Below are 12,619 nucleotides of genomic sequence, written 5' to 3' on the forward strand. Positions count from 1 at the left end.
TCTTCATGGATAAAGAAAATTTGGCAAAAAATAAAACTACCAAAGTCCATTCCATTCATATAGATAATTGGGGGCCTCCATGGTCGAGTGGTTAGAGCATCACGCTCAAAATCACACGGCCTCTCACCTCTGTCAGCACGGGTTTGAATCCAGCTCGCGCCGGTAAGTGAGGAAGTTTCCCAGTTTACTTTCGGAAGGTCGGTTGTCTCTTCCCAGGTACATTGTATCTGGGTTCTCTCTTCCACCAATAAAAACTGGGTGCCACCAGATAACTGAAAAATTGTTGAGTGTGGCGGAAAACATCAATTAATCAATCAATCATATAGATAATTAAAATTGCTTGAAATAAAAATTTGGCTCAAACTTAAAGGGACATCAGCTGTCAACTAGGACGTAAAAAACATTTTATTTCTTAACCGTGATTAAAATACTGGAATTTGTTAAAAAGAAATGTAAGAGTGAAAAAAGGGCAACCTCCAATTGAATTTTAGCAAAATTGTGTACAGTTTTTCTACTATGAATTATATACTTTCATCAATAATGTTTCAACCATTGTATATATATATAAAAAAAGAAATTCTGATGTCGAAATCACAACAAGAGATTGTAAGATGTAAGAATTCTAATATGTCAGTGGTGATTCTTATGTACCGTAAAGCTGTTTTAGTCCCTTTGGTAACAACCAGCAAACATGATTTTGGCAGATAATGTCCCTTTAAAAGTTCGTTTTCTTCCAAACATTCCTTATGGCAAAATTATCTGATACTGTAAGTGGTTTTAATTCGCGGTGCTAAAAGTTCGTGGTTTTTCATATTGGTCTAATTGCAGTGGTTTTATTTTTGTGGAATTCAAATTTTCTGGCTACAAATTGATTACTGGTAACTGTTCAAAATGTATTGTGTCACACTTGCAAAATGATTGCAGTTGTTTTAATTTCACGGAAAAATCTCTGACCGCAAACATAGAGAAATTAAAACCACGGCAATCATTTCCCCATTTACAGTATATGAAAAGTTTTCCCAAAAGAAATGGACATGGATAACTAATTCTTGTGCCTCACATTTTACAAACTGTGGGATGGTAGGACCAAGATTTTGTACAACAGGTCCTATATGAATTGGATGTAAACTGTTGACAGGGTGCCAGCCCTGTGATAAGCCTGGACATGTGTGTGATTCCATCACTGGCCAGTGTGTTTGTCCACCCCTGACAACTGGACCACTATGCGATAAATGTCAACCCAATACCTGGGGCTATGACAGTATCACAGGATGCAAGGTTAGCATGTCTTTTTAAAGTTGCATAGTCCATACTGGAAAAAATCACGTAACTCAAAATTTGTCTTTCATAATTTTTAAAAATGTTTATTTCTGGACAGCCTTGCAATTGTGATCTTCGGACTTCTGAATCCAGACAGTGTGACCTGATTACTGGGCAGTGTACCTGTAAAGCTGATTACACAGGTAACAGGTGTGAAAAGTGCCTACCTGGATTCTACAACCATCCTAATTGTCAGCTTTGTCTGTGTAGTGCTGATGGTACTGATTCTAGCAACTGTGACAACTCGACAGGGATCTGTCAGTGTGACAACAGGGGGCAGTGTCCATGTAAGGTATGAGTGACAACCAGGGCAAAGTCTGTCAAGTTTGTATGGCAACAGGGGCAAAGTCTGGGTCAAGTTTGTGTGGCAACAGGGGCAAAGTCTGGGTCAAGTTTGTGTGGCAACAGGGGCAAAGTTTGTGTGGCAACAGGGGCAAAGTCTGTGTCAAGTTTGTGGCAACAGGGGTAAAGTCTGTGTCAAGTTTGTGTGGCAACCAGGGTAAAGTCTGTGTCAAGTTTGTGTGGCAACCAGGGCAAAGTCTGTGTCAAGTTTGTGTGGCAACCAGGGCAAAGTCTGTGTCAAGTTTGTGTGGCAACCAGGGCAAAGTCTGTGTCAAGTTTGTGTGGCAACCAGGGCAAAGTCTGTGTCAAGTTTGTGTGGCAACCGGTGTAAAGTCTGTCAAGTTTGTGTGGCAACCGGAGTAAAGTCTGTAAAGTTTGGGGCAAAATCCATGTAAGGTCTATGTGATGACATGGACAAACTCCATGTGAAGTATGTTTGATAACAGTAGACAGTGTCCATATGAGGTAATTTTGTCAGTATAGTAAATCTGTTCTCAGTAATTCAACTGGTACCCTGGAAGGTCAGTTACCCGTCACTTTATTAATTGTTGTCATGAAGACAGATCAGGTGGTGGTTAATTATTTATTTCCAAATATATCGATATGACTACATGTATATAAGTTTGTTACTGTGAAAATTTGGCTATCACTGAACAAGTAAATCAATTGGAAACTGTTAACAAACTTTTATTGTTACACAAAATAGTGTGCAATCAAAATATTGCTACATATATTGTAATTCTTGTAGTGTATCTGATAGTTAACATGCTTTATATTGGTGTTTTACTCCTTACATCAGGTGAATGTAGAAACACGTACATGTACTCGCTGTCGAGCCGGATCCTTCAGTTTACATAAAACCAATCCCTATGGGTGTACAGAGTGCTTCTGCTTTGAGCGGTCCAGTAGGTGTGAGCAGGTCCCATACATTTGGAAAAAGGTATCTTGTTATATGAATACCAGGACATCGTGTTTGTGTGTAATCGTATATTATATACAGTAAAACCTTATTAGCTCACCTTATTTCTTTTGATGCTCTGCTTCCCATTTAGTATTCACTGAGATTCGTTGATGAACATTGTGTCAAATTATATGTTTCTGATTTCGCATTCTGTTTAATTAAGAGCCAACCATTTGGCATTTTTTTCTACTGGGTGATAGGTTTGGTTTGGTATCATGCAACCAAATTTTTAATTACTAAATCTGAACCCAGATGTGTTTACAATAATAATACATATTTTCGCTAGAAAGAAAAGTCTGTATAGTATTTGTTTTTATGTCAAAGATATACATGTATGTAGCACTCTTCAGCTTGGGAGGTAATTAAACTATACTGGGTTTTATGTCAGTTGTTTCTGATAGCAGTAAAACCATGTACAGATACGTTATTAACATTATAATGCATATTAATTTTCATGTTTGTTAACTCCATATTCGCCAAAATATATTCCACTCGAATGATTTATTTACCCATGAACTAGAAAATTGTCAATTTTAAACCTGCTGGAAAAACCTGCTACATGGTATTATCTAAAATATATCCCAAGTTTTGGTTTTTTTTAGTACTTTGATTAATGAGAAGCATTTCTTGAAAATAAATTGCCTGTTCTGCAATGGGAATGAAAATAAATGATCAAAGAATGAAAACAAAACAAATGATACTGGATTCCTATAGCCTTCATACTGCTTACTCTAGGTGACGATTCCTGACAGAAGTGTTTCGTTTGACCCTCGTGTCACGGACAAGGTCTCCTTGAAGTACAAGTCCTATGTTATCATCCCCCACAATTCCACTTGGGCAGCTATCCCAAAGTTCTTAGCAAGCAAACCAATCTACTGGAGCCTGCCAGACAGCTACCTGGGTGATCTGGTAAGATGAAGTATAGAACCAAACTTTTATAAACTTGCTTGTTATGTTGATAGAACATTTTCTTTGGCTCAGCATGATGATTAAGCAGTATTCTAGACTTGATTTGTAGACATTCTCCTTGTATGGGGAGATGGGATCTGGAGTTTGTAGAAGCATTTAATCTAAACTGATGGATGTGGTTGATGAGGATTAAGGTTTACAGAAGATTCCTTTATTTTACGCGAGTACTTAATACCGTGAAATGCTTTTTGGACGTCAAATCGCGTGATCATGAGTTCATGAGTGCTCTATTGATCAAGTTTTAACATGTATTTCAGCATTATGAAAATAAAAGCGATTAATTTTATTTCGTGTGTGGTGCTTCTTGTGAAATTAGGCTAATAAATTACTCACATGTTTTTGGGAATCATCCAGTAGTACAGGCATTTGATATAGACTTTTGGTTGTAGACATTATCCTATAATGGGAAAATGAGGCTTGAAGTTCAGTACAAGTCGGACAGTGGATCTTCAGCTCGAGCAGACAGCAGTCCAGATATCGTGGTGGTTGGAAACAACTTCCAGATGACTTACAGGACTGTGATTCCATGGTCACTCAGTGGGGAGAGATCTATTGTGGTCAAGTTCCACCCAGTAAGTGCTACTCTGATGATGTATGGGTTGATGTACACTGCGATACAGAGTGTTAAAGTTTATGAGAAACACGTGTTTAATTTGTAGACAGGGTGGAAAGTTGTTGGATTTGGGGATGCAACCAGAAGTTTCATGATGATTGTGCTACAAAATGTTACAGATATTTACATAAAGGCTGCTCCAGATGACTCAGCCAGATTTACCATGTAAGAATATTGTCTTTTTTTTTTTTAATCATCTCACTTTCAAGATCAATATTGGAGACATATTGTTTTGGTCAGTCTGTCTATGACTTTGACCATGGTCATAAGTTTGGAAGTGTGGAAAAAAGAGTTTTCATACTTCGTAAATGAAAAGTCAAGCCAAGTCTATGTGACTGATAAAGGTTAATTTACCACTATTAAACTACAGCAAAACACACTTATGGCAAAATGCTGGCATCAAACAAGTTTGATTCATTAGTGATAGTAATTATTATATCTAATGTTTTAAAACCACAAGGAATGAAAATTACATCGCTGTAAGTGGGAATTCATTATAAGTGAGTTCACTGTAACCATGTTTTACTGTAAGTGTGAATTCATTATAAGTGAGTTCACTGTAACCGTGATTTGTTGTATACCTCTGTCAGGAGCATAGTATCTTACAAGCTCATCTTTTTGTTTATTAAAAAATTTAAATTCCAACTGCTTTGCATATATTGACATAATTCACTTTCTGCCCATTATGCAAATTACAGGTAGTACTGAAAGGGGCCTTTTTTTCAGGTTGACCTCTGTATCATTGGACAGTGCCCAGCCGGGGAATGGCAGTACAGATAACCCAGCCCTGGGGGTGGAAATTTGCCAGTGTCTGGAGCAGTACTCGGGACTCTCCTGTCAGGTATTGAAGATATGGGAGTGGGATCTTTTAAAATAGATATTAAGTGCACATAGAATCTCTGTAATTTTTTCTAAATTTCGCATGGTAGCTGTTGAATTGTTGGGAGATGTGTTTCAGGAATTATTCATACAGCCATTGTTTTAAGGAGTACACCTTTGTTGCAGGATCCAGCAGATGGCTACTACAGACTGAGACACAACCTGACAGCAGATCTATCTCAGCCGATCCGTGTGATCGGGCACGTAGTACCATGTGACTGTCACAGGCACTCTGACATCTGTGACAGGGAGACAGGAGTGTGTAAGGTGAGAGCCTTCTCCATATCACAGTGACTGTTCCTCTACAGTCTGTAAGATTAGGGTGGGGGTGTTCCATATCACAGTGAATGTTCCTCTACAGCCTGTAAGATTAGGGTGGGGTGTTCCATATCACAGTGACTGTTCCTCTACAGTCTGTAAGATTAGGGTGGAGGTGTTCCATATCACAGTGACTGTTCCTCTACAGTCTGTAAGATTTAGGTGGGGTATTCCATATCACAGTGACTGTTCCTCTACAGTCTGTAAGATTAGGGTGGGGGTATTCCATATCAGGCTTAAAATAAAAATTGATTTGTTTGATGTACTCTGACCGACCCATGAAATTTGCCCCAACCCGATCATTTTTTCCGCACTTGGAAATTTTTAATGTTTTTTTTATTTGCTCCCTGGAAAATAGACATTCTTCGAATTAGTATTAAACTTGATGCCATTTTTTTTTATTTGGACTAGTTGTTTTACAGAATTCTTGATATCAAAATGTCCTTAGGGCGTCTTTCGGTTCTACTTTCACTTTGATAATGACCATTTGTTAATCCGGAAACTTTTCAAACATTTTTCTATGTAAACGATCAAATATACCGCATCACAACCCCAAATTACCACATTATCTACCAACAAGATAAAACAATGAGCTACGAAATCCCCCGTCTAGGCCTGATCGTATTTATGTACAAAAGTTTGAAAGCCATGCATGTTATTTAGATAAAAAATCATGTGGGATAGTGCACCAAAATTATGCGGACCATGAGTCGGCGCTTAAGTTGATGGTCTATATTTCTGAAAAGGCACACATATTATTTTGATATAGGATTATCTAAATGTTATGACGATTTAATAGGTGAACGGCACTTTTACTTTGCTCTTAAACTGAGACACACGAATGGAACATGATCGTCACAACAATTTGAACGATGCGGGAAAGTCAGCATTAAAATTATATTGGGTAATATTAAAACTTATTGTAAATTGCTGTCATCATGCAATTTACTTGGATATTCATGGATCACATTAAAGTGTTTAAGAGATTGCTATTATGAATGTCGGAATCGACCGGTGGTAACAAAAAGGGGTGTTAATTTATTTATTAACAACTGTAGAGGTCCTCATCCGTGACGAATGCAAAACGTCCTGAGTAAATTTCAGGAGACATTGGAAGATTTACGTGTATTATATACAATGTGTACAAAATGAATGCTCTAAACTCTATTCTGTCTGGCAGTATTATGTGTTTAATGAAAACATAAGAAAATTGTGTAAATCTGATTTTAAAAAAAATAAAATACCGACCTACCTACCCGACTTGAAAAATGTGGGTCGGAGTACATCAAACAAAATTTTTTTTAATGATGGCCTCACAGTGAATATTCCTCTACAGTCTGTAAGATTAGGGTGGGGGTATTCCATATCACAGTGACTGTTCCTCTACAGTCTGTAAGATTAGGGTGGGAGCCCATTCCATATCACAGTGAATGTTCCTCTACAGCCTGTAAGATTAGGGTGGGGGTGTTCCATATCACAGTGAATGTTCCTCTACAGTCTGTAAGATTAGGGTGGGGGTGTTCCATATCACAGTGACTGTTCCTCTACAGTCTGTAAGATTAGGGTGGGGGTGTTCCATATCACAGGGAATGTTCCTCTACAGTCTGTAAGATTAGGGTGGGGGTGTTCCATATCACAATGACTGTTCCTCTACAGTCTGTAAGATTAGGGTGGGGGTATTCCATATCACAGTGACTGTTCCTCTACAGTCTGTAAGATTAGGGTGGGAGCCCATTCCATATCACAGTGAATGTTCTTCTACAGTCTGTAAGATTAGGGTGGGGGTATTCCATATCACAGTGACTGTTCCTCTACAGTCTGTAAGATTAGGGTGGGAGCCCATTCCATATCACAGTGAATGTTCTTCTACAGTCTGTAAGATTAGGGTGGGGGTGTTCCACATCACAGTGACTGTTCCTCTACAGTCTGTAAGATTAGGGTGGGGGTGTTCCATATCACAGGGAATGTTCCTCTACAGTCTGTAAGATTAGGGTGGGGGTGTTCCACATCACAGGGAATGTTCCTCTACAGTCTGTAAGATTAGGGTGGGGGTGTTCCATATCACAGTGACTGTTCCTCTACAGTCTGTAAGATTAGGGTGGGGGTGTTACATATCACAGGGAATGTTCCTCTACAGTCTGTAAGATTAGGGTGTTCCATATTACCCTAAAATGTACTTCTACATTGGGGAAAGGGGGTTGATTCATCATTACACTAATGTTCTTCTGCCTGTAAGATTTGGAGGGGGGGGGGGTTCCATTGTATATGAAATGTACTTCTACAGCCTGTAAGATTAAAGGGGGGTGGGTGGGTGGGGGGTATTGTTCCATATCATACCAAACGTTCTTCTACAGCCTGTAAGATAGGGGGGAGAGGATTCCAAATTACTCTGAATTTTCCTTTACAGACCTAAAGATTGAAGGAGAGGATGTGATTCCATATTACACTTAAGTGGTTTTTTTTTTACATAATCAGTTCACATATCGGATAAATTGGTTCACCATGACCTACTTTAAGGCTTTTCTATTCAGAATGTGTGTGATATCAATTCAGGATGTATAATGTGCTTCCAGGTTGAATTTCACAGTCCGATAGGCATATATTGTACTGTTTGTGGTACTTTTGTTCTTGTGTAGAATGTGAACCCAATGTTTGTTTATTTCAGAATTGCCAGCACAATACGACTGGAGTTCACTGTGAGAAATGCCGGCCTGGTTTCTATGGAGATGCAACCAGAGGTTCCTCTGGCGACTGTCAACCCTGTATCTGTCCAACTATTGAAAACAAGTACTAAGTTTTCTATAAAGATTCTCCTAATGTAATCTCCATTGATTTTAAAGCATTGGTTGTTGGGGTTGAATGGAGTGCATTGTAGAAATGTTTAATATTTCTTTTCAGTTTTAGCAGCTCTTGTGAAATTCGTCGTGGTCAGCTGATCTGTACCAACTGTACTGAGGGATACATTGGGATTCGATGTGAATCGTATGTAAATTTGATTTAATATATATATATATATATATATATATATATATATATATGTGTGTGTATTGCTTTAAAATTGAAAAACTGTTTACATTGCAACAGGGGTGTGCAATTAGCAATGCCCGAAGCTACCAATTTTAGAGGTCGGATGAGTAAAAATCAATGCTGTGTTAGCTCATCGGGCCAGTAAATCTAAAGCGAAAGTAAATGCATTATCCGTTGTACAACTGTTAATATTGTGTTTGCTGAGTATACGTATGAATTTAAACTTTATTGTCAAGTCAAGATCTTCAATCCGTTTTAACATATTTGCATTGATGGCATTTGTCAGTTCAGTGACAAAATGGAGAAGTATCGATGTTTCTGGGGGTCCGTGTTTCACTGTCTGCTCTGTCCTCAATTTTGTATTCTTTATAGGATTTTTTATCACTGTTCATTATCTTGACCTTTTTCTTTTCATTTAACAATTACAAAGAGAAAATGTTAGCTAGACAGATACAGTGGACAACACCACATGACAATTGTACTTTGATGAAGAGAAAAGTCTCATACATTGCGAGTACCATAAAAAGTATAAAGATATCGCAAAATTCAGAGGTCCAGCGAAAATTTATAACTTTCTTGAACTTGAAGGTTGTTCACATTCCGTGTAAAAAGTACGAAATATCCATATAATTCAGCTGAATCATTCACCATTTGGCCAGAAGCTATGAAACAAAATCGTTTAATCATAAATAAAACGCATCACTTCATGACGAGCTCGCTCCAATGATTACACATATGAGTCATGTGATATACTCTTTATCAGCTGAAAAATGATGGGGATTACCCCTAATGCTTCCGAAAAATTCTATGGTATACTTCATTGACAACCCCATATATAAAATAGATGAATTGTTATGCAGGACAACAATGGAAACTAGCTGTATGCTAATTTGTGTTATCCTGGATAAATAAAGGTTATTATTATTATTATCATTATTATTAATTGTTGGGAAAGTACCACAATGGTTTTAAAGGTACTGGTTCATGATTTTGGATAAGAATATTTATCATTTTTTATGGTAAACATTAAAAATATATCTCATTTAATGTTGACAACCAAAATTTTGATCTTCTGAATGCAAGAATAAAAGCAAAATTTTAGCCTTAAATCTGTGTTATGTAAACAAAGACTCTAGTCTTTTTATGTATACAAACAAACAAGTGAAATATTGATTTTGTAATATAAAGCATCTTAATTTTGCATAGTCACAAATTTTAACTTTTAGATGACACATTTTACCCCAAAAATGCTTGAAATGCGAGATATAATAAACTTAGATTGATATCCATTTCTTTAAAAAATTCGTAAACAATAACATACCGCAATCTTTGTTTACAAAACAAATAGTAAACTCTCTAAAATGAGCTTCTTTGATAATGTATAACCTTAATTTTTATGTGAACTCTTTTAAACACATTAGACAGAAGATTTTGATGATTAAAAGTGAAAAAGAAAATTTTGGGGAAAATCGTGAATCAGTCCCTTAAATTTCAGACAAGCTTTCTCATACTTTTGTATCTTTTATTGTTTTTACTAATTGCTTGGTTTAAAAGAAGAAGAAAAATTGCAGCTGGTATGATGTCACAATGTGCTGTTTACATTATTTCCCGCATTACATGAATAGATGGATTAAATGTCTAAAGTCATTGCAAGATGTAAAGGGTCTTCGCTCATCTCAACAGTCACACTGTAAAACATTAAAAGATATGAACTGACTATTGTTTGCATATTTATATTTCAACTTGCATATATCAACTCCATTTTTATGCATTGTGTTGTATTACTATCAATAGTTCATGGGCTAGTAACTTGCGATCTTTGGCTAGTAACTTTGTTACTGCCACTAGCCCCTGGGCTAGTAGTTAATTTTTTAATTACCCACTCCTGTGGGAGTTTTTATCCCTGTATAGTTTTTGTTAACACTCTAACACAAGTATGAATTCAATTAGACTGAAGTAGTGAACATTTGTATAGGACTATTGGTAAACATTTACTTTGTTTTGGACTATTGGTAAACATTTACTTTGTATAGGACTATTGGTAAACATTTACTTTCCCCTTTGACTTGTTTTACTTCTATAATTTTAATTATTACGCCCTTTGCAAACAAACTTTAGGGATGTTGTAAAATCAGCAGTTTGTCCGTTCGTCCATCTATCTGTCATTGTGACATTGATGTAGGGAGAGGGCTAAAATAGGTTTTACCTGCTGCCTGATCCCATTCACTTATTTGTGAATATAAAATTTGGTTTAAATTAAAATCTATCTGTCGTGATTTTGTCCGGACATGTTCTAACAGATTAGTGAATGGATTTTCCTGAAAATTAGGATAGTATTCCATTACATCATGATTATTGATAGATATCGAGGTCAAAGGAGTGTGATGGATCCTGTTATGTGCATTCAGATGAAACATGAATAATGTTGAAGCACATTTTCTTTCTGGTATCCATCTATATAACATTTCAAATATGTCCCAGCATGAATGAGTCCCTCGGGGTATTAGTACTGTTAGGGTAGTTCTAGTTCAATATTGGTGAAATGTGTATAGGCCATATTTATACCCCATGCAAAAATTTGCAAAGGGTATAATGTCCCTTTTTTGTCAGAGCAACTCCTCTGAGACCGCTTAACATGATTTCGTGAAACTTTGTAGTTAAGAAGGACACACTGTGTAGATGTGCATATTTCCAGGAAATTCTGATTCAATTTTTCTCAGAGTTATGCCCCTTTTGAACTTAGAATTTTGAACCTGTCTGTCCTGTTCTTGTCAGCACAACTCCTGAGACCGCTCAACAGAATTTCGTGAAACTTTGTAGTTAATAAGAACACACAGTGTATATGTGCACATTCCCAGGAAATTCTGATTCAGTAATTTTTGTGTCCAGCAATGTTGGAGCGTGGGGTATGTGAGCTTGCTCACTTTTTCTTTCATTTTTATTGCCACAATTGTTAAGTCTACTAGATCAGAAAAATGTGATGTTTTTATAAATCGGAAAATTGTACGAGGTTAAACATATGCCAGTGTTGCTTTGATGTTTCTTAATTACTATAGATAAGATAAGATAAGTCTATTCCAATTTTGGGCCCAGAGGGCATAACAGTAAGACAGTTTATAAAGAAGGAAATTCAAAAAAGAAAGAAAGTTTACAACATTAACTACAGGTTACATAGACTGCAAACTGCATGTGGATGCAGCATGTTGGGGGAAACAAGTACATACATATATGAATTGCTAATCATGTGTATACACAAGTAAATGGACAGTATCAGTATTATACCAACATATGAATAATAAACTATAATGATTTTTGCAGTTTTAAAGCATCACTTCTTTTTCTGAAAGTTTGCACTAAATATTCACTCAATTTGACAATTACTGGTTTGTCTTCATTAATCATCAACCAAGTAAATTTGTCCTTATTTGTTAGATATATAAAAATTTTGCTAAGCTTGTATATACCATTAAAAATCATATTTCTCTCTTCAACATAGAATGGACAATCAGTAAGGAAATGAAATTCATCTTCTACACAATTAAGGTTACATAATTCACATATTCTTTTGTTTCTTTCTAAAGAAATCTGGCCAGAATTGGTTTTTACTATATCTTGTACTAGTAATGACAAGTTTTCCTTGGCGAGTGCATATGTTTTTAAAACTATTTTTCTATTTACATATTATATAACACCATATTATAGTTCTGTTTGGGGGTTTATAACATTCTGTTGTGATGTCTAGGATAAGATTTCTGGGTGTTTTTTTTATGGTGTCCAGTCCCATTTAAAAGATTAAAGAAAATTGGTTTATACACTAATACATCATTTATTTCATTGCAGAATTATGAAAAGAATTGTTACTGTAGATGGGAATTTAAAGAATACATATATGGTATTGATTATTGCATAAACATGTTTTCTCCTTGGGATTTGTCAAATAAGTGTCGAATGCATAAGCAGTTATTTCCCATAGTATTTGTCAGTCAATTGTTCTTTAGAAATCTAAAATTTAAAAAACTTATTGTGAAGTATAGACATAAGACAAAAATAATGACTTAAATAGTTTAATACCTACTTTAAATGTGTTTATATGTAATCCCTATTTATTACATGTTATTTCTTTGAGCAAGCAATTTTTTTTCAATGTTTGACATATGTATGAATTTTGATACCTTTCAAAATATATATAT

General features: G+C 36.0%; 1 protein-coding gene across 5 annotated transcripts in view; it reads left to right on the forward strand.

The window, feature by feature from the left end:
• LOC125668200 (laminin subunit alpha-2-like) overlaps positions 1-12,619 on the forward strand; it is a 71,659-nt gene that overhangs the window by 35,091 nt on the left and 23,949 nt on the right. For all 5 annotated transcript variants that reach the window (XM_048902031.2, XM_048902032.2, XM_048902034.2 and 2 more), the window contains 10 exons: positions 1,139-1,278; positions 1,379-1,612; positions 2,462-2,602; positions 3,359-3,532; positions 3,982-4,164; positions 4,252-4,370; positions 4,932-5,046; positions 5,211-5,351; positions 8,068-8,189; positions 8,301-8,384. In XM_048902031.2, coding sequence (XP_048757988.2) covers positions 1,139-1,278; positions 1,379-1,612; positions 2,462-2,602; positions 3,359-3,532; positions 3,982-4,164; positions 4,252-4,370; positions 4,932-5,046; positions 5,211-5,351; positions 8,068-8,189; positions 8,301-8,384 — 1,453 coding nt within the window. The remainder of the gene's footprint in view (positions 1-1,138; positions 1,279-1,378; positions 1,613-2,461; positions 2,603-3,358; positions 3,533-3,981; positions 4,165-4,251; positions 4,371-4,931; positions 5,047-5,210; positions 5,352-8,067; positions 8,190-8,300; positions 8,385-12,619) is intronic.

This window comes from Ostrea edulis, chromosome 4, assembly GCF_947568905.1.
Source record: "Ostrea edulis chromosome 4, xbOstEdul1.1, whole genome shotgun sequence".
NCBI classification, from domain to species: domain Eukaryota; kingdom Metazoa; phylum Mollusca; class Bivalvia; order Ostreida; family Ostreidae; genus Ostrea; species Ostrea edulis.